The sequence below is a fragment of the Hippocampus guttulatus genome, chromosome 7 (assembly GCF_054856545.1).
Source record: "Hippocampus guttulatus isolate MCC_2025c chromosome 7, RoL_Hgut_1.0, whole genome shotgun sequence".
Classification (NCBI taxonomy): domain Eukaryota; kingdom Metazoa; phylum Chordata; class Actinopteri; order Syngnathiformes; family Syngnathidae; genus Hippocampus; species Hippocampus guttulatus.
Genome location: NC_141267.1, coordinates 21872017 through 21893431, shown reverse-complemented (window position 1 = coordinate 21893431; position 21415 = coordinate 21872017). Strand labels below are relative to the sequence as shown.

Genomic DNA, 21415 nt, shown 5'->3' with positions numbered 1-21415 from the left:
TAACCTCTTGAGTGTCAGGCAAACACGCTAACCACTACTCCACCACGCTGTCCATCTACAAATATACACCACCAATGCAAAAAAAAAAATCTGAATTACACAGCAGTCAAGAGCCACTAAGCTAACAATGAAGAGATGAAATAAACCTGCGGCGATTTGTTTTCTTTCCGTCTTGAGCCATTCCAATGTCCGTCGCAAAAGCAAACCTATTTTAATCAGATCCGCAAATTGTTTGAGTCGCCCCGGGGCTCTGGCAAGCGGCCGCGCTGGTTCCCGGCTGTCAGAGATGTGCCAAAGACGGCCTCCAGCTGAGCTCAAAACCTCCTCCGCGGACGACGCCGGCCAGGCTCAATCTTGTTGCTCTTCCTGCTGCACGGGAACCTTTGGCCGTTGATTATTTAACCGCTCCGCACAGGCGACTCGGTAAACGATTCCCGGCGGCTTTCCTCTCCCTCATCTCGATAACCATCAGACAGTGGCCGGCGCGATGAGACACAGCGGCGGCAAAAGTACTCGCGCGCACTCTCTACTCAAGTACAAGCACAGATTCAAGTACTGTTGTCCCTTGTTTTTTTTTTTTTTTAACAGTTCATTAGATTCCAAGATCTCAGTGAAGCAATCATTGAATCAAGATTTCAGTTGACTTTTCCCCTTTTTCCATTTAATTATTTTCAAATTTATTTATTTTTTACATTGTTGTCATCTGCCACAGTAATAGAAAAAAAAAGGAATCGGCTCATTTTCAGATTTCAATTGTCTGCAGTAAAAGTTAAGAAGTCAGCAGAAAAGCAAATACAGAAGAATGCCATTTTTAAATATTTGTAGTTAAAAAAAAAAAAAAAAAATTGTCACTTCAGGGTCACTTCAGAAAAAGCCATCAAATCCGAGGGTGCAAAAACAACATTCAGGGTATTTTAATTGCGGACAAATTCGATCCGAACGGTATTCAAGGTTGAAGTTTGTTACCGGCCGCCACTGTTGAGAGAAGCGGCTCGAGCCGAGAAATGGGATCCAGGGAAAACTCCGAGCCGTAAATCTCGTCGTCGTGGCTGTATATTTAGCTTGGATTTCGTTTCCCTGTAATGGTGTTTGATCACGCTGAAGTCAAACAAATTAGTCGTCGTCCCGCAGCGGCTGGCGCGGCCTGGCCCGAGCCACCCCGCTATGAGATCACCAACAAGCCATAAAATGCCAGCTGTCAAATTTTTTTTAAAAAAAACCCGCCGGACGGAGCGCGGCCGCGACCTTGTGGAACTCGGTAGTCGTGATGAATCCTCCCATTCCTTTTGCTCATTTATTCTCTCGGCGCCCACGCTGGCACAAAAAAAAAAAAAGAAAAATGGCTCCTTCGCTCCATCAAAACGCGGCGATGGTGGATTTCCCCCAGCGAGCGCGGATCAACAACCAAAAGTGGGGACGGTGGAGATTAGCGACGCCGTAACTCAAGTGCCACTCTGACTTCACTGGAAAAGTCTCACTCAGGCGCAGTTTGCAGTGTAGAATCTGGGAACCGCGTTTGAACAAACCAGGCTTTCATGCTTCCCAACCCACCAAAAAGTGGCCGTGCATATTCATGAAAAAAAGCAACAGGCTCTCAAGTTGACTTTAGAGCTGCCACCATCGACAGTTCAAATTTGTTTTTTTCCGAGAGCTTGCGACAGAAAAATCAAAGGATGTCACTATGAAGCGAATTCAGATTTCTTTCCAAACAGGTTATACACGTTTAAACATGAATCCCGGAAAAGTGCCCCATGAGAACTGTGAACACTTACAAAAAAAAATGTTGAATTAACTAAATTTTATGTTTTCAAGTGGTTGCACAAAATAAGAGTGAGGTAAAAAAAAACAAAAAAAAAACGGGTAGATATGGGTTTGGCGCTGCCATGTCTGCTTTAGAGCGCCTCATTGTTGCGGCATGGAAAAGCACACGATGGGACATCTTCTTTAAACAAAGATATTTTTCAGCTCAAACTTGTCGCTACGTGGAAGCATAAGAAGGACGCTGGATGAAGTAGCCTCCCTTTTTTCAAGGACTTCTCGTGGTGAGCTATACGATACTGCATAATGACACTTTTATCCACAACTGGAGTACAGTACTGTCATCACCTCCAGTTTGCTGGATTGAATCCTGGTCCGTATCGTCTTGGTTGACTCAAAGAAAAGAATGCATTCGCCATGAATTGGATATGAATCATGAATTTGGAAGCGTTGCAGGAGTCCGGTTTGAGATGTGACTCTGTATTGACTGGCCTGCTTCAAATCAATGTCAACTCAACTCAATGTATTTACATTATATTCCCGGCGTCTATGGCAATCACGGAGAGGCAGGCAAACGCGGCCCCCGCTCTGATTGCCGCGGATGCCGGGCCAGATTTTTCAAGTGTAAAACATTTTGCCGCGGCCGTCACGGTGCGAATGCGAAACCGAGTTGGCCGTAAGAAAAGCGGGTGCAATTCAACCTGACAGTTACGCAGAAGAGCCGATCAAAACTTGGAAGCGGTCCGCGGTGGGACGGGAATCATATTTCTTCCTCGGCAGTCCTTGGATTCAGTGCAACGCAGTGCTTTGGGTGACCCGGTAATTAGTCATTCCCCACTCAAGCTTTTGATTCTAAGAGCGATTGACACGGCGATCCTAATGATATCGACAAACCCAAATCATCACCCGGGCTATCACTTTTCAAACCATCGCACCGTGGTCAACTGGGGTATTACAGCCAGTTGCCAAATCGAGCTCAACAGGCCATTCTAGAACCCCACCCCCCTCTCACCCCCCACCCAAATGAAAACGCTGCCACTTAAGATTATGAATCATTGCTGTAATTACACAAAACAAGTGTGACATTTGATTCGAATGTCCCACAAATGTCTGCCGTGCGTGCGGAACTGACACTGGCATCGCATCAGTCGGCCAGTGCAAATGTTCCCTTCACGGGGGAGACAACTTCCAATAAGCAAGTTGATAAACAGTTTTTTGGGGTCCTGGTTTCGTCACGTCGCAGTCTCCATCTCGCTGTCATTTGTTACGCTAATTGTGCACAGAGCAGACTCGAAAAAGGACGGAAAGACGGTTTGAAAACGGATTGTTTTGTCGTCGCGGTCGTCATGGTGACAGCCTTCTCTCGCGTCCATTTTGGAGACTGCTTATCTTCTCCTGCGTCTGGCTTTCGCTGTTCTAACTCACTGAGCTAAAATGATTTAACAATGTCACGCTGTCCAGTTTTTTGTCCGTCGATTTGCTTATATTTTGCTTCCTTTCAAAACGAGAATCCGTCCTCATCTTCCCCCCCAAACCTTTGGTTCGCCGATGACGAGTGGTCCGTCGCTGTAAACCGCGAAGCCGTTTCTGTCCTAGTCCAGGCTGGACGGTGCTTTTGTTGCCGAAAATCGAGTGGGGATGAGATGCAGCTCGCCCACGAACGAGCGTGACAAAACGTACGGCCGGAGATCTCGAATGCCTGACGGATACGGATATGTCACACGTGCCAGGGCGCGCGAAAAGGTTGCGGAAGCGGAGGCGCTTGTTGTCGCACCAAGGTCAAGTCGAAAAAGTTGTCAGGCATTCCTCGGGGCGCATCAAAGGCAATCTCTTTTCCACGATATCGTATGACTCCGCCAGCCCCCTGTCGGCATGCCAGAAGGACAGCGGACCGAGCGGACTGTGGCTCAAGCGGAGGAAGCCGGGGGATTAATCGTGACAGACAGCGCTAATGTCTTTCAGGCCCTGAAAGCGCCAAAAGAGTTCTGTAACAGCAGAGCACGACAGAGCCCGGCCATCTGCTAAACAGACCGGCCGACAGGAGTGGGAAGTCACAAATTACAAATACTTCGTTACCGAAAAGGGTGAAAAGTGAAGCGCGAGTCTTCATCCTTGGGCACAAAAGCGTTTCGACACATGGAAACTTTATTAAATTGTTATGAAAAGCGTTTAGGTCAGTCTTAACGTGAGCTCTCGGAGGCAGATGTGCTCAGGCAAGTCAAATTCCTTGTTCCAGTACTTATATGTTATTCATATGCTATATGTTTGGAAAAGTACACCTGTACTTTCGACTCCTTACTTTGTCAAAAGAGGCGGGCCCGAATTTTTACTCAAGTGTAGCCGATCAGTAACCTAGCGCAGTAAAGCCATAAATACAGTTAGCAAAAGAACAACAACAAAAAAAAACACTTCCTACACAAGTAGTCTGTACTCTTTACTTACAGTAAGTAGAGAGTATAAGTACCCCCGCACCCCCTCGCCCTTATCTCTTCTTATGGAAGGGCGGGATGCCAAAAGAATGGATTAGCAGAGGAGGTCCACGGCGCGAGAAGGTGGTGGTGGGGGGCGGGGGGCACGAGAGTTGTTGCGTCTTAAATGCCCGGGGGGTCAAATAGACGGTGTTCCGTTTCAGCACATGCTAAATCAGTTAGCGTCACGGCGCTCGTAAAAACCGCCACCGCCTCCTCGTAATCCCCGAGCAATCTGCCTGAATCTGGAGAATAAGTGCAGGTTTCTCGTTACGTTCACTCAACCTCAGTGGTGAAAGGCAACACGGTTACAGAGAGCGGTCGCAGCTCCGTGGTGCAGTTGTTACTTCCGCCTGCAAATACCAAGCGCCCTCACCCCACAACGGTCCAGGAAACTGAGACCAAAGGAACAAGCCAGTATCCAGTACGGTGAACCCCCCCGCCCCCTGACATTTGCAAATTCGCCGTTGTGCACATTTTTGTGGGCCAACCTATCTCCTGTTATTTTCTTTTTCATGAAAAGCTGGTTTGATAAGCAATGTACTTAGCAAGACAGTTCAAACAGACTCGGCAGTGAACCCTGCTCATTTGTAAACCAAAGCTCGCACTCCGTGTGTAAACTCGTTTATAACGCGCATGATCTGGACGACCGAAATTGGTTCTGCTGTTCTGGTTAGCAACATAGTTCAGCCCAGTTTAGGTCAGTACAGTTAACGGCTTACCATTTTCATTTCTCAAAAACTATTGTTGTTTTTTTTTGTTTGTTTATTTAGTTATTTATTGTTGAGGGGGAAGGGAGTTCAGAGTGAACGGCGTACCCAGTGACTGTGGAAATACTTTTTAAATAACGGGGTAAATGTCAGATTTTCGCTGTGGTCTCTTTTCGAACATTCCATGAGGCCTTTTCACTCAAACACCGCAAAGGCTCCCAGGTCAGAACGCTCCCCCGCAAGAGCCCAGTGACACGACGCCGCAAAACACGTTGGCGTGCAAACATCATCTTAAGCAGCCCGATGACGCACCGCAACATGTCCCGAAAATCCCCTTTGTCCCGGTGCGCTTTCAGTCCGCCAGCCTTTTTTTTTCCTTACTTGTTGACAAACAGGAAAATGTGAAGGCCAGATGTGTTTTGAAAGAAAATAAACCCGATGCCTCATGTAGCGTGTGTGCAGTGGCGAGTTGAGTCCTGGGGAAGGCATTAGCGTGTTCTAATAGCGGCGCAGCACAGTGTGCCAGTCAGTGTACGCTGTGGCTTTGGATGGCGGCCCTCGCAGGCGACGGCTCTCATCCGCTAACGTGCGGCGCAGACGACGGCCACGCCCGGCCGCCGCGCACCCGCTAACCTATGCCAGCTAGCTTCTAGTTGTTAGCTAGCTAACCGCTGAACATGAAACTGCTTCAAAAACAGGAGCACGTTGAAAGGCGGTTCAAATGAAATACAAAAAAAGTGTTTCAATTAGTTCGCCAGAACTAATTGAAAGTTGATTCTTTTCGAGGCACAAGCTCCTCACCATGGTTGTCCTCATTTCCGATTTTTGCTGTACTTTTCTCAGTATGTCGAATGACTTCAGGCAACTACTGCACGGTGTACTTGCTTGTTATTTAAGCAGCTTCATGGAGACTAAGCCACGCGCACGCCCCCTTGGTGGTTGCTGTTGCATTAGCCATGCAACGGAACTCATTTTAAATATCACAGACAGTTTTTTTTCCCCTGTACAATTAAAGACCTCCGCCGCAATCCAAACGTAAAACGAAATGGCCTAAAAATGTTTTCTTTTATGCATCTGTTCAAAATAAATACTGTCATTCAAAGTCGACACGCCTGTGCCACGACAGCAACGTCATCATTAGAGTTTAATGAAACAATTAAAAAAATTAATAAATTTTATGACATTGTCATCATCTACATGCCGCCTGGCCTGCTTAGCTGTGAGAAAGCGGAGAGCCCATTAGATATTGTTTTCCCCAGGACACCTTTCTCTTAATTGAGAGCCTTCGTGCGGCGCATTCCCGAGCCAATGCAGCTAATTAACCTCAAACACAGCGCTTGCTTGTCTATGCAAAAATTAGCCGGTGACAGGAGATAATACCCGCCTGATATAGGCGAAAATTTGCAACAACAACAACAATAATAATAATAATAGTTTTACCCCTCCAACACGCAAGCCTGCTTCAAGCCGTTTATCACTTCCAGTTGAATTTTTCTATGAAACCCATAAAACAAAAGCGACTTGGAGCCATGACATGGCTTGAGTTGACCGTCACTTGCTTTTGTACATGACGTTTGCCGCGCAATCCATCGACGGATCATCTTTTCTCGCGATCGCAACACTATAATCTCGCTATGGAGACGCATAAATCTGTTGACCCCACACGATGGAGTGTTCGGTGCCTAAACTTGTTGGCATTTCTTTACGCCACGATCAACATGACAAGATCCTCACCTTTTATCTTCTACTCGAAAGCGGTGCTGATCTCAAATCGACCGCCGGTAACCTCGTTTCGTAGACGAGCGTTACCCAATTTAAGGCATATCTGATACATTTATGCCACATATGGTTGACTCTGTTCACAACGTCCGATCTTCACAATAAAATGTGAGTCCAGGGATCATTTTGAGTGGATCCTGTCAAAAAGTTTTCATGGCTCATAAATACTGACCTCATGCTGCTGCTTTTTTTTTTTTTTTTTAAAGATCAGCAATCAAGTGTGGTGCAAGTGGATCAAGCGCACTCTAAAATAGATCCATGTGTCCATGCAGACTTTGACTGACAGCCTGTCACTTCCCCTTTGTCATCATTGGGGGGTGCGCTCGGATGGGGATCAGTCGGGGAGAGGGATTCCCCCCCCAACCCCCCTTTCTGGCCGGAGTCGCTTTTCACTCCAACGAGGCCGGCCTCTGAAGTGCTCCCCGAAGCGGCGGGACGGTGAGCCAGGAGGTTTTTGTTTTTTGCTGGCCAACACAAACGTGTGCGTCTCAGAAAGCAAAAGGCTTGCTCTCCGCCAGTAGTTGGGTCAAGTCGGCTTTGGAGATCACACAGAGATAACGCGTGACGTACAGTCGAAGCAGCTGTTTCGGGACCGCCTGATTAAAGACGTGTGTCCTTTCTGGCGGTTATTCACCTCGTTTGTTTTATCTTGTTTTGCACTACAAGTGGTACAATTTGAGTCAATTTTGGTACAGGTCCAAAATTGTCAATCATTCATTCTAGTGACCATATTTTCTCCACACAATAGTGAATTTACAAAAATAATCTTGGGACGTTATCTGCTGCTTCGACCTTGCTTATGGACAAAATGTCCAGCGCGGATTCCCTTCCGTTGCTTAGCAACACTACCGCTTGACATCGTTATACTTCCTGGTCCAACGCAAAGCATTCCAGTGATCACAAATGTTGATTTCACGGTCTCGATCATCTGATCTTTCAGGTGAGCGTCCTTACCAGTGCCCCTACTGCGACAAAGCCTTCAGCAAGAACGACGGCCTGAAGATGCACATCCGCACGCACACTCGAGTAAGTCTCCCGCCCCTTCTTCTTCTCTCCTTTGGACATCTTGTATTGTTGTCTTCAGTGCTTCACGTCGAACATCTGGATCGTCTCACCGTCAGACTCATTACTGACGTGATGGTAATATTAAGCACGCAACGTATGTCCAATTTCTTGACTTTAACTATGTGAGCAATTCATTTTCGATGACTGAAATCTGCCGGAGCTGGAAAACCTGCAAAACAAGTTCAATCTAATATCCGAGATCGGTAATTGTCAAACACTAAGTAGCACCTAAAAAAAAAAAAAAGTATGGGACTTGGATTTCAGTAAATCAGACCTCCTGATGCTGCAAATTCTACAAAAGACTATTTTCAGTTCTTTACACCCTATAAAATGTCATGAAACACTGTTGTGTGGAATGTCTGAGAAAGTCATTTAGAAAATCATTTGGAACACGTGAAAAGCAATCCCTTCTTAGCGATTAATTGCAAAACAATTATACTTAAAAAAAAAAAAAAACTCCACCTTGTTTAAAAATGGACTTCTTGAGAAAGAGAATAGTGTCCACTGCGTATCAGGGGTGTCGTTCGAGGCCCCTGTCTTGCATGCATGTGTTACCAAATTCGATGTTTCCCATCCTCTGGCACACCTGATTCAAACGATCAAAAAAAAAAAAGTACTTTTCAGTGGAGCTCTAATAGCAACAGGACTTGCGAAACAATATCAATTTATTTTTTTATTTATTTTATTTGTACGTTTTTTTTTTTTTGGGGGGGGGGGGGGGTGGTTGACTGCTCGTAATCGTAAATGATGAGCTTGTCAGCGTTCCAGGAAGACTGTTTCTCCCGACGAGGGTTGTCCTGCGGCCTCTCCACAGCTCGTCGATACTGTTTTTTCTTCTTTTTTGTCCTCGGTGACAAAAACCTTCCCATTATTGATAGAATACATAAGCCTGTGAAAGTAGCCAGACTCGCTGTCTTTGCGTCTTAGCGCTACGTTGTCATCCTTAAAAGTAGCTGCTGTTTACCCTTTGGGTAAACAAAGCGGTTGTGAACTTTTCACACGGGCATATGAACGTATAGTCAAGTCACTGAGGAGCAGGAAGGAAAGTTCTGCCGCCGTTTCGTTCATGTGCTTGGCAAGTGCATTTCAATTGTTTTACAATGTGTACAAGGTACATTTGGTGCCACCAAAAATGTTAAAATAAATAAATAAATCAGCTCCTAATGCTGGTTTCACATAGTTATATTTAATTTAGTCAGCATTTCTATCATGAGTAGACCCACAAAAAATAAAATAAAAAAGACTCAAAGACCGCTGCTTGAAAACCCCCAAAAGGAAATCTGCCATTTTGGTTTGATCGGCCATTTTAGGATAATTTTAGCGTGTCCAGGTGTCTCTCAACAGAGTTTTGAGGCTTTTGTCTGATTGCCATTAAGCACGAGCTGCCGCTCGATCAGGTTTTGCATTGCCGCGTGGTTAGCTCACTGCAAAACGTATCTGTTTTATTTTATGCTTGCATTTTTTTTTCATGATTATGGGCTCAAAGAAAACAAGTGCTGAGAAGAAGACGCGAATAATGTCCATTAAAGTATACAAGCGCTCGACTCGACTGCGTGCGCTGGACTGAAGTAGAAGGTGTCGATAAATGCCAGAAAAGGCCGTTAAAATAGTTTCTCGGCTGTTCACGAAAAGATGGAAGAGCAACTGAAAGTGTGATAAAAAGGTCAAAAACAGTCAGGTAGGTGAAGTTCAGCGCAAGGGAAGGAAAAACTGTTTCGATCTTTACATTATCTTTTATGTTCACTTTTTTAAACTGTAAAATACTGTATGCTGTTATTTTAAATGTTCTTTTTTTTAAAAGGTGTTCTTTGGAGTCGTATCATTGTCCATGAATGACCGTGACAGTAGGATTGTGTCAACGCCGTTCACTTGCTCCGCTAGCTCGCCTTTTAACGCTGTCCAGAACCCGCAGATGTCGTTTTTAAACGCGCCGCTGATTAGAACGTTCCCCGACTCCCAGCCGCCCGCTCTGCCTTCGCTCACGGTGAAATACGCTCCTCAACGCTTCCGCGGCGCAGCCCAAATGAAGTCAGCGTTGGTTTCGAGTAAAACTAATGACGAGTTCAGGCGCAAAAAGCTTGACAGGCGCTATTTAGCCGGAAAGACAGCCGCGCCTGCTAGCTGACGGCTTTGTTACACTGGGGAACAATTTGAAAAAAAAATCAGTTGAGTTCGATTTTTATACTGATTCAAATCAAAATTGTCACGCTGCGAAATTGCAGTCTGTCTTTTTTCACGGCACGTCAATTTTTTTTTTTTCTACAGCTTGCCAGAGAAGCAAAATGTTACTAATTAGCTGTTGCGAGGCTTGCTAGCTTATTACTATTGGGCTCATCTCCAGCTACATGGCAACTTGTTTTTGGTGCGGTTATAATTGAGACCCTGAGGTGAGAGGTGTGTGCAGCTCCCAAGAGGTTAGTACTTGCAATATCTGTAAACCGAAAGCTAGCATAGTCGCACTTAAGAGGTTTTGTGCCGGCGTTTTTTCTTAGCCGTGTAACATAAAGTTCGACTTCATTTTTTGTTTTTAGTTTTCAAAGCTTTTAACTACTCCACCTTGTTGCTTTATTTACATATGGTACGTACACACCGATATCATATTTTTCCTGAAAACGTGATGGATCAAAACTGACATCAGTTTTGGATTTTGCCCCTGAAAATGAGTTAAAAACTTGTCAGATCACACTCAACAAAAATTACTTTTCCAGTACACTGTGTTTCCAACACGAAAAAAAAAGAACTAAACAACTCTTTGGTAAACCTCATTGGAAATAACGTTTTTATTTCAGAAACCACCAAGGACCACACAATTTTTACTGCAGATAGTGTCGTATCTCCGTCAAAGCCACTCACGAGCCCCAAACATACTTCACATGATCACAAACCCGCCAGTCGTCAACCTAGGCACGCATGGCTCGGGGTGACGTTTTGTCGCGAGCGTTCGGCCGCAAAACCGCATCGACGCTGAGTCCGAATGAAACACATTTGAACGGTTACGAGCAGCTTTTTAATCAAGGGTTTTTTTGGGGTTTTTTTAAAACCGGTTCAGTGGTGCGGCGGCGGCGCTCCGAGTCCACGTTTATATTAAAAGCTGCCTGCGCGGGCCAACGGCGGGTCACGGGGGAATCATCCAGCACCAATGTTTTTGTTTGATTTCAACGGTGACCTGCGTCAACCTCAATTAAAGGCAAGCGCGGGCCGCCGCGTGTGTTTCAAAGGGCTCCCGAAAGGAAACTTCCGCGCGTAATGAGAAGCTGCGCGACCGCACGCTTTGCGCAATGACAACAAACCACCAGCACAAACAAGCAAAACAAAGTGGAAAAGTTTCCATTCAAACGTGTGCCCAATCAATTCTGTACGTACCTCTTCTTTTTAAGAAACTTGAAAAGATGCTCGATATTTAGTTTCAATTGTTTCTTTTTTTTGTCTTTAGAATATAAGTGCAAAATGAACAATGTTTTCTTTTTCTTTTTTTTGGTGGGCAGGGGGGGGGGGATTCCAACATTTTTTTTCTTTATAGAAAAATGTTACTCGTGGTTTTTCTTCTTCAGGAAAGTGCTTCATCAATAGTTTGTCTTCTTTTGAAGAAAAGTACAACATTGAGGGTCCGGCAACATTAAGAGGTTGTCTTCTCTTCAGTGAAGTGCAAAATCAATACTTGGTCTTCTTTTTAGGAAAGCGCAACATCAACAGCGTAGCTTCCTTTTGGGGAAATGGCATCGGCACCATTTGTCTTCCTTTTCAGAAAGCTTGACATCAGTCGTTTGTCTTTTGAGGTCATCACATCAATAGTTTGTCCTCTTTTTCAGAAAGCGCAGCATTTGACCGCATGATGATTTTATTTTTCTAGCCTTTGCCGCTCCTGCCGTAGTTTTAACATGTGCAGTGCTTTAATGCTTTGATTTCTCTGTCACTTGTATCAATGGCAAAGACGATCTCTTTCGACACTGGAGAGCTGACGTTTCCCGGTGATCAAGTTTGGCTCCCAGTTGTTCCCTTTGGAAGCGCTTACTAGCCTTGACACTCCGCTCGGTGAAGAAAACCCACAATTAGCGTGGCGTCTGCCACCCTGCAGTCCCGCCCCCCCCCACCGCCCAAGTCACCACTTCCTGTTTGCACGTGGCTTTACAAACGAGGACGCCACGCGCGGAAGTGAGCTTTTCTTCCCCTGTAAACAAACAAAGACTCTCAGCTTTGCCTTTTTCCATCGGGGTCAGAGGTCACCCGGCCGAACAGCTGGCACGGAGTGAAGGTCGACGGGTACAGATGTTGCGCGTTAGCCGGGGTCACACGCACTGATGCATTGTGGGTATGCGACGAGCCCCGCGTCCATGTGTTTCCCGGCCCTTCAACTTTAACCTTTCAACTTCAACCGTCTTCTCAAACAATATCAAATTTTCCATTCTATCAATAAATTAAAGGTGAACAATGTCAAAGTCGGCTTTAAATCCTTCCACTTTTTGTCTGATGCCTTTGGAAAAAAATTTGGGACACCCCTGAATTCCATGTGGGTGCGCACGTGCACGCACGCATACACACACACACACACACACACACACACCGCCTTTTGTATCCCGTGTCAGCCGCGCCCCGCCCACATGATAGCGGTTTCTCCCAGGCCCTCAACTTCCTGCATTCACCCCCCCATCCCCCCGTTGCCTTGACGACTTGGCTCTCAACGTGTCCCATAGCCTTTGCTATCGCACCCACAGCGATTTAGGGCGCTTGTGGCGACGAACGGCGGCATCCTGTCATGGTGTGGGCGGGCCTGCGGATTTGAGCCACGCCCTGGCAGAGGATGAAGAAGCCATCTTGGTAGAGGCACGCTGGCTGATACGCGTTCAAATCTCTACCTGGAAGTGCGACATGTCCCCGCTTTTTTGCTTTTGTAACGTTGCCGAGCATGTGTGTGGGAATGTTTTCGTGCGCGATGTAACGTTGTTTCTATGTGTGGCTTGCTTGCGTTGCAGGAGAAGCCATACAAATGCAGCGAGTGCAACAAAGCCTTCAGTCAGAAGCGAGGCCTGGATGAACACATGAGGACGCACACGGGAGAAAAGCCTTTCCAGTGTGACGTGAGTGTGCCCTCACCTCCACGCGACGCCAAACTGTTTGTTTGAGAATGGCAGGAAGTGCACTCCTTCCAAAGTAAAACCAACAACAGTATAGTCACAATTGTGCTGTCTTCAGCGTGTGACACCGGTCACCGCCGATCCAAACTCAAAGTCCTTTGCAGATAAAAAAGTTTTCTTTCTCACTCTCACTTGAGCAACATTAGGCGGGAGTTCGTTGGCTCCGCGCCGGTTGTTCGCATGCTAGTTGTTAGCAAAGCAACTGTCCTGCCTATCGAGATCATTTTTACAAATACGTGTGCGCGTATTTGCATGTGTGTGTTTGCGCGTGTTTGAGAGATGCTCTGGAGCGAGTCCAGATGTGGGGCGGAGCCACAAGTGATAGCGATCTCGCCAGGCCCTGCTGTCCACTAAACACACTGACATGATCACAGGAAGACATTATCCCCCCCCCCCCCAACACACACACACACACACACACACACACACACACACACACACACATTTTTCTTAAATATAGAGCACATGGAACACAAGTCACAAGTATAGACGAAGAAGAAGAAGAAAACCCTTTATTTGTCTCACAATGAAGAAATTCGCAAATATGGCGGCAAACGTAGGAATGAGCGGCGGTACCTCTCCTTCTAGCAGCACGGGTGTCTCAGTCTCCGGCTGAAGGAGCTGCCCAGTGCTGTCAGGGTGGCCCGGAGGGGGTGGGAGGGTCTGTCCATCATAGCTGTTAGCTTAGCTTCATAGCTGTTAACTTGTTAACTTGCAAAAGCAGGAAGTCGAAAACCGTGAAAATATAGCCGGCAATATTCGCAACATGCTAGCTGTTAGCACTCCCATGGCGCTAGCGTCGTTACAATATCCTCTTCTTTTTTTCCTGTGATTGTCCCCGCAGGTGTGCGACCTGTCCTTCAGCCTGAAGAAGATGCTGAGTCGCCACAAGCTGACGCACAACCCCAACCGGCCCATGGCCGAGTGTCAGCTTTGCCACAAGAAGTTCACGCGCAACGACTACCTCAAAGTGCACATGGAGAACGTCCACGGAGAGACGGATGGATAGACGGACGTATAGTTGGAAGGACAGACAGTACTGTGTCAAAGTTTGTGTTGAGCATGAATCGCCGAATAGGTACGTTTATCCAGAACCCGAGTAAGTTTGTTTGTTTGTTTTTTAGCTGCTTGTTTTTGGTACACTATGCAAAAAAAAAATGATGCGCATACATATATATTTTGGGGGGAAGGGAGTTGTTTTTGTTTACCTACAAAGGTGCTTGCTGCTCCGAGGAATGACAGTTATCAAAATGTACTGGATCGCGGCGCAACGTCTGTAGCTTGCAATGTGTCAACAAAATGGCCTACATTGCTAACTTCCTTAGCATCAGGCGCTCGTGTGTGTGTGTGTGGACCTTTTCATCATGACGTGGCGAACGTTCGGGTGGCAGAAGACACATCTTACACGAGGAAACAATCCCTTCTAATGTATGTCCTCATAACAGAGCAACTGCGTGACGAGACCGTGTGAACCGTCAGTGGAAAAGGGAATGCTACATGAGGTAAATTGAGTGGGAATGCTAGCCGCAAGTTAAAAAATGTACATGGTGGCAATTCAGACATAGTTAGCATGCTAATGAATTTATGGAAGTGTAACGGTGGTTCAAACATGCCTTATCAGTATTTATTTCTGAACCTTCATAATGACAAAAACAAAATTAGCATACTCTAATACTCCGTGTCTCAATTTTGTATTTTTGTAAGAAAAAAAAACTTGCTGGTTGTCTGCTAGCTCACCGGCAAACACGTTTTTGTCACTGTCTTTGAGTTCAGGTCCGTGATAGTCAAGTGACTTTTCTGCCACCCAGAAGTACTTTGGCGCTTATTGTTTACAAACATTATGAAATGGTCAATTGTTTCCCCTGTAAGGTGCAGCTAGGTGCAAATTGGTACCGCACAATTTTTCCAAAGTGGACCTTTGTGCCTTGTCTTTGTTTTTTTTTGTTTTTATTGTTGTATGTTTTTAATTTATATTATTAAAATGTGTACCAACTCAAAAAGCGGCCACACGCACACACACACACACACACACACACACACAAAACGTAATTACATAAAAATGGAATTTCGTCAGTGTTCACGCTCTTTCTAATTGTGCGTGCCCGAAAATACCAAAATAAAGAAAACTCCACCCATGCGCACAGTTAGATTGCGCTTTATGCTGGACATGGAAATAGCGTCCCACATGAAAACAGAATGTTGCTTTGAAACGACATGATAAATTAACATGATGGGAAAAAAAAAAACGTGACGGAAGAACGTGCTAATATCATATTATAGCGTGAAGTTATTGCCATGTTTCTTCACTTGAAGTCCCGCTCCATGTTTCTCCTCCAGCGTTTTTGACGAGTTCGTGTAATGGCATGTTAGCGGGACGCTGATTAAAAGTGTTTGCGTCTTGTTGTTAATCTGTTTTCTATTCCGGGCCGGGCTAATTGAGGCCTTTCATTGGGGCCGAGCGGCGTCACGCTAAGGTGCCTCTGTGATCTGCGCGCTTCCCAGCAAACGCTCGCACGGGCGCGCCGCATTTAGCTGTGTGAGAAGATGCCGTGTTTGTCAATAAATTGTGGCCCGTCGCAGTCGGAGGATTTGTTGCGCGCCGTGTTCTGGTTATGGCACGCGGCCGCGTCTGCGTCACGGCGGGGGGCGGGGGGGTGGATGATGGAAGATGCGGCCCCGGGTGCCACCTTCATCCAGCCGTCTGGCTGGGAGCCCCAGCTGTCGTGAGCATAATGTCGTCTGTGTTTGCTTGTTTGGGACTGGCGTGGAAAAGAAAGAAAACATGAAAACATTCCCACACATGCTCGCCAACATGTTGTCAAAAGTCTTCCCACGAAAAGCGGTCGGTTTGGCGGGAAAAGGTCAACGGTGGAGTTGTGCAAGATGGTGGTGTGCTCATATGGTGAAGTTGAAGTTGTGAAGTGTACGGTAGCGGAAAGTAATGCAGGACGGTAAACCAAACCGCAGTGTAGTTTTGTCGGTTTAAAAAAAGTCACTCCTCCCCAAAACAACAAATAAATATTCGGTGAATCCATTAACCCGCAGGTGCCGAATTCTTCACCGGACACGTGTCATGTCGTATCTTCAACTTTTTCAGTGTACCGTGTTCATCTTCTCGCGTTCCGATTGCATGCCAGCGCAAGTGTTGTTGTCTTGCCTCAAACATCGCCACTTTGACGTCGGGCTTTCCCAACGTGTCATTTTCTGTTGGGACTTTCCCAGCCGAGCCGTGACGTCACCGCTCACCTCCCTCGTCTCGTCCTCCGCTTCACTCCAACCTTGAGCATCCCCTCACGACACTGCGGGCGTGCGTGCGTGCCTTTAATTGCACGTTTGGAGTGGAAAAGTCGCTTTTCCATTACCCCCCACCCTCCCACACGCCCCACCTCTTTCCACAGATTATCATTACACCGCCGACCGCGCCAGTTTGCAACCAAGCGCAGGCACGCACAGTGGCGGCAGGTGTTGCCGTGGCAACAGGTTGACGTTAACGCTGCCGCAGCCAAGGGGTCAGCTACTGTGGGAGCAGTACGGAAAGGGTCAAAGGTCAAGTTACAACGTCCTCAAACTCCAGTGCATGGCGCAGGTGGCCAGAGAGTGATCATGGAGCGAAGGCTTGAAGCCTTACTTCAAACCCTATTCGGCCTTAGAACCCTCCTTTGAAACTCCAACCTTGTCTTGAAACCCCAATTTTGAGACCCTACTCCTGTCTTGCAACCCTACTGTGACACCCTAACAAGACCCCACCCTACCAAGAACGTGAACATGAACGAGTGAATCTGTTGTCGCTTGAGCGACGTCTGACATAATTTTGTCCTCACTTTCCTCGCTCATGTTTAGAATTTGCCCCTTTGCGGCCGTAACACGACACCGCCGCCACCCGGGCCTGTTTCCTGTTGGGAGTGGGAGGGGGGGGCATTGAGGGGATGCGCAACCACCCACCCACCTTTCATGTGTTGATTTGCACTCTGCTCAACTGAACCGTGACACACACACACACACATAAACACACGTGCACACTAGCAGGGGTGCTAACTTTTGCCCCCCAACTCACTTTGTCCCCTGGATGAGGTTTTGCATCTGGGCCCTGTGAATTAACCAGTGAACCCAGAACACACGCGCACACACACACACGCACCCGCGGATGCTGAAAACCCTAATGCAGGCTTTAAACTCTTGAAACCCTAACCTGGCCTGTAAACCTTCCATCCAAACTTAATCCTCGTCTCGAAAACCTACCTTGAAACACATGCAATGGTTTAAAACCACAAAGCCTCTTTTGTGAACCTTACTTTGAAACCCAAACCTCCAAACCCAGGCTTCAAACCCTAATTTGAAAGCCTAACCTTTAAATCTCCAACTCTGACTTGAAACCCCACCACGAAACTCTTTTTTTTAAAAGCCTAATTGGAAAGCCTAAGTCTTGTTCAACCCAGGCTCCAACCCCCTACTTTAAAACGCTTACCTTGCAACCTAAAACTCGTTGTAAACCCTAAACTGGGTTTAAACCCTAATTTAAAACCTTAACCCAATCATGAAACTTTAAACCCCTAACCCAGACTTACATGCCCCTTCTGAAACCGTAACCAATGTTCAAAACCCAAAACTTGGCCCAAGAAGAATTGAAATTGAAAACCCTACTTTCAAAACCCTAATCTGAAACCCCAACTGTTGCTCGAAACCCCAACCCAGCCTTGAACCCCTCCCCCCCTCCCCCCACTTTGAAAAGGCCAAAGCTGCTGTGGCCAAACACATCTTGCGCAGGAAGTCAAACAAATGAAGCGACTCTGTTGTTCTCGTCTTGTTGACCGTGACCCCCCCCCCCCCCCAGTCCAACCGCACGCCCCCCCCCACACAAACACACAACTGACCGACACGCATCCGCCGTGTCCGTCGCCCAACCACGAGCGAGCGGAAAAGCCCAGGTCATCGCTCGTCTCGCCTGGCACCCGTTTATTTACAAACACACGGTAGGGTGGTGATTACGCAAGTGGAAAACGGATCAAAAGAAGGCAACCGGCATGCAGGTGCTGCGCACGGATTGAGGAATGCCGGCCGCTCCCCTCGCACGCTCCGCCGACAGATTTATTGCGCCCGTTCGGCGGGTCCGCCGCAGGGCAGATCAAATCAGGAAGTTAAAAGATAGCGCGTCGCGCCGCGGCCTTGATCCCATAAGTCAAGCGTCCGACTGAAGGATGAGGGTCCGCAGCAGTCGGGACCTTCGCGTGCTCGTAAATCACCTGCTTGTTAGAAATAAAGCCGGGCGGACTGCTGAGGCCGGAAAAGCTCAGGAGTTATTCGCTCGCGCCGGAATCCGGACGCTTTGACTCCTGAATTGCAGCCCCTTAAGGTGGTGAAGTGGACGTTGCGAACGGATTAAAAGAAGTAATAGATACGGCGAATCACCCCTGACCGATAGTCGTCGATCGCAAGGATCGTCATTCGTTTGTTTGCCGTGACGGCCAAGGTCAGCCAGGCTTGAAACGGAAAGACCAGGAGACCGAGTGTTGTTCATTTTGGACAGACGAGTCGCTAAAAGTTCGAGTCAAGTCCGAGTCAAAGGCTAAGGGGGGTCCGAGTCAAGTCCATGACAACGACAAAAAAAAAAAATGTGTGGAGTCCGGACTCAAGTCTGGGCTCCAGACTTGAGTACTGAGGACATCTTCCCAGCCAATTTTTTTTGTTATATTTTTTAAAAAAAACGTGTCTAATGTGGTGACCGGACTGACCGATTGGCCCATGTACCCCCCCCCCCCCCCACTCCCCGCCCACATCCTCTTCATCTCTGCAGATCTGAGGAAACCCAAGTGCTTGTTTATGCCAAATGTTTCCAAACAAACGGAGACGGCACAAAACCCATCGCGCTGAGCTAAATTTGTCTGGAAACAGGAGACGTCGCAGGGGCCTTGTTTTGGGAAAGGCGGACCTTGTGAAGCGCCGGCCACCTTTGGCAACAACGTCCCGGTCCCGGTCCCGCGCCTTTTTTCTTCTCCGATCGGAAAACACGGTTGGGCTTTGAGACGCATGAAAAGCACCTCCTGAAATTCGATGCGTCTCTTTGTAGCCGGCCGACGGGACGAACCGGTGCGAGATAACTGGAAGCAGATCTTCACGGAAAGCCAACTTCTTGCTTTTTGTGCTCTCTTTTCGCCTTCTCCACCCCAAAGCGGTGGCAACAGGTGGCATTGTTGCTTTTTGCGTTCTCTCCTCCTTTGCAAGCAGCTGAGGTGATGGTCATTTAGGTTTGCGACGGGTGTTGTGGCCTTTGGTTTTGCTTTTTTGCGCCCCTTTTACCTCATTTGCCATCCAGTTCCCCAACCTGGTGAGGCCGTTGGCTCCCGTTCTGGCTTTTTATGCTCTCGTTCCTTCTCGTGGACCTTCGGCTTTCCCAAAGCACATTTCAGCTGGTGTCGTTTTCTTGTATTGATGCTTTTTGCGCTCTTTTCTCTTTCTTTAGCAAGCGCATTCCAACCGGTGAGGTCGGCGGCTTATCCGGTTGATTTTTGTTCTCTCCTTTCTCCATGTTTACCCCCGCCCCCCAAGTCCCGAAACCAGGCTTCAACAGCTGATTTATTTGCGCCATCAGGTTTCCAGCAGGTTAAATTGGAGGCTGTTCTTGTCTTTTTGGGCTCCTTTTTTTCTTCTTCTTCTTCTTGTTCCTCAGCCAGATTCAAACAATTGAGGTTGTTAGCTGCCATTATTGCTTTGAATGCGCTCCAGGATACCCCGGCCTGAGTTTCAGCCGGTGTTGTCATCTTGGCTAAATGGGCCAAAGTGTGTGCTTTTTTTTTTTGGGGGGGGGGGGGGGCGAGCGCAGTCACCCTGTGAATCGCATCACCCAAGCGTTATTTGGCTTCCAGCGAGGCGACGCCCCCCAGCCGCCATCGCTACACTCTGCAGATATTTTCCATGCAAAAAAAAATTTTTAAAAAAATACTCGAGCGATGCCGCTTCCATCCACTTCTCGCGGGCGAGCATCCGGCGGAAAATCCGGCGGTCTTGATGACAATTTGACTTGGCGCGGGTCACCGTGGCTTTCGCTCTCCTGACCTTTTTCAACACAGCGGCGAAGGAGGTGTTGAAGAACCCCTTTCCAAATTGTTGCCGTTTTGATGTAAAACCAGGGAAAGTGATCTGGGAGAGGGATTTGTTCATGTCTGCAAATATTCCCCGCTGTTTTTTTTTTTTTTTTTTTTCACATCATTAGAGGTGAGGTTTGGGCTGGGGAGGCCTCCTGGGAGGCCCGCAGCTCCGAAACATCTCGGGGAAGAGCTTCCAGATGGGACGTTGTCAGCGTCAGCGACACTCACTGTGGATGAGCTGTGTGTGTGCGCGTGTGTGTGTGTTGGGGCGGGGGAGGTTTGGGGTCACTTCCTGAGTGACAGGCTCTCCGTGTAAATGAGTACATCACTCGGGGAATGACAAGAAAAATAATCATCACTTCAATAGGAACTTGGTCTTTGAGTCTGCAGAGGATGATGGTGACGACAAAAGAGACGTTGTGGAGGCAAGGGGGAGGGAGGGTGGGGGCATCATTTCGGCATCGCATGGCTTCTACTATTTAGTTCCACAAAAATACAATTTTGCCTCTCTTTAGCAGCAATTCTCCAAAAAGTACGGTAAGTGTGCAACTTATAGTTTACTCACTCACTGTGTGTGCGCAGGGCCTGCAACCACATTCTAAAAAAATTATTACAAAAACATATATACAGTATACAATATATACTGTGTATATATATATATATATATATATATATATATGTATATATATACAATTTTTTGGTGGGGGGGTTGTCAACAACAGACTCACAAATTTCAGTCCATTTCAATTGAAAATGGATCCGACATGAGCAAAATTGTACTTTGAGTTCTTAATTCCGACTTGGCAAAAAAAAAATAAAAAAATAAAATAAAATACAACCGCTCAGGATATTAAAAAATGTGGAAGTTGGGGCATTCTTAAATCAACGTACCGTGTCATGGTGAGTATTCACCTGTCCATCACATTGAAATAGTCTCTCTCTCTCTCTCTCACACACACACGCGCACATTTTTCCTGCACTGGCAGCACACAGCGACTAAATTGTGTGTAATGAGTCTAATTCCCAGGATTCCGAGCGTGTGAGGGTGCATGTCTGGCCAAAGTGCGTGCTCAAGTCTGTTTTTTTGTGGTGCGTCTGCAGGCCATATGGAACCCAACTGGCTGCCGGCCCCCGCAAAAAAAAAAAAAAGTGGAAGCCCAGCTGGATTAAACGTAGCCTGCTTGAATTCCTAAAAAGAATCGAACGTCCGGCTCGGAACACCTCCGAGCAGGCGGGCTGGGGCACACGTGGAGGAAAGCTGCTGGAAATAAGGTGCCTTCACGTTTGAAAGCTCACAAATCCACAACACGCTTTTTACAGATCCTATATTACCGGAATTCTTGGTAAAAGAAAATCTTCTGAATTAGGACAAGATGGGAGTTCAGAAGGGGGGAAAAAAGGCGTCACGCAAAGGACATATG

The 21415-nt window shown here is 47.0% G+C and overlaps 1 protein-coding gene across 1 annotated transcript in view; it reads left to right on the top strand.

The window, feature by feature from the left end:
* The window catches only part of prdm5 (PR domain containing 5), a 33078-nt gene extending 17801 nt beyond the window's left edge, over positions 1 to 15277 (top strand). The window contains exons 15-17 of the mRNA XM_086115665.1: positions 7656 to 7741; positions 12751 to 12855; positions 13757 to 15277. Of these exons, the coding sequence (XP_085971791.1) occupies positions 7656 to 7741; positions 12751 to 12855; positions 13757 to 13921 (356 nt within the window). The 3' untranslated portion in view covers positions 13922 to 15277. The remainder of the gene's footprint in view (positions 1 to 7655; positions 7742 to 12750; positions 12856 to 13756) is intronic.
* Positions 15278 to 21415: the final 6138 nt, after the last annotated feature.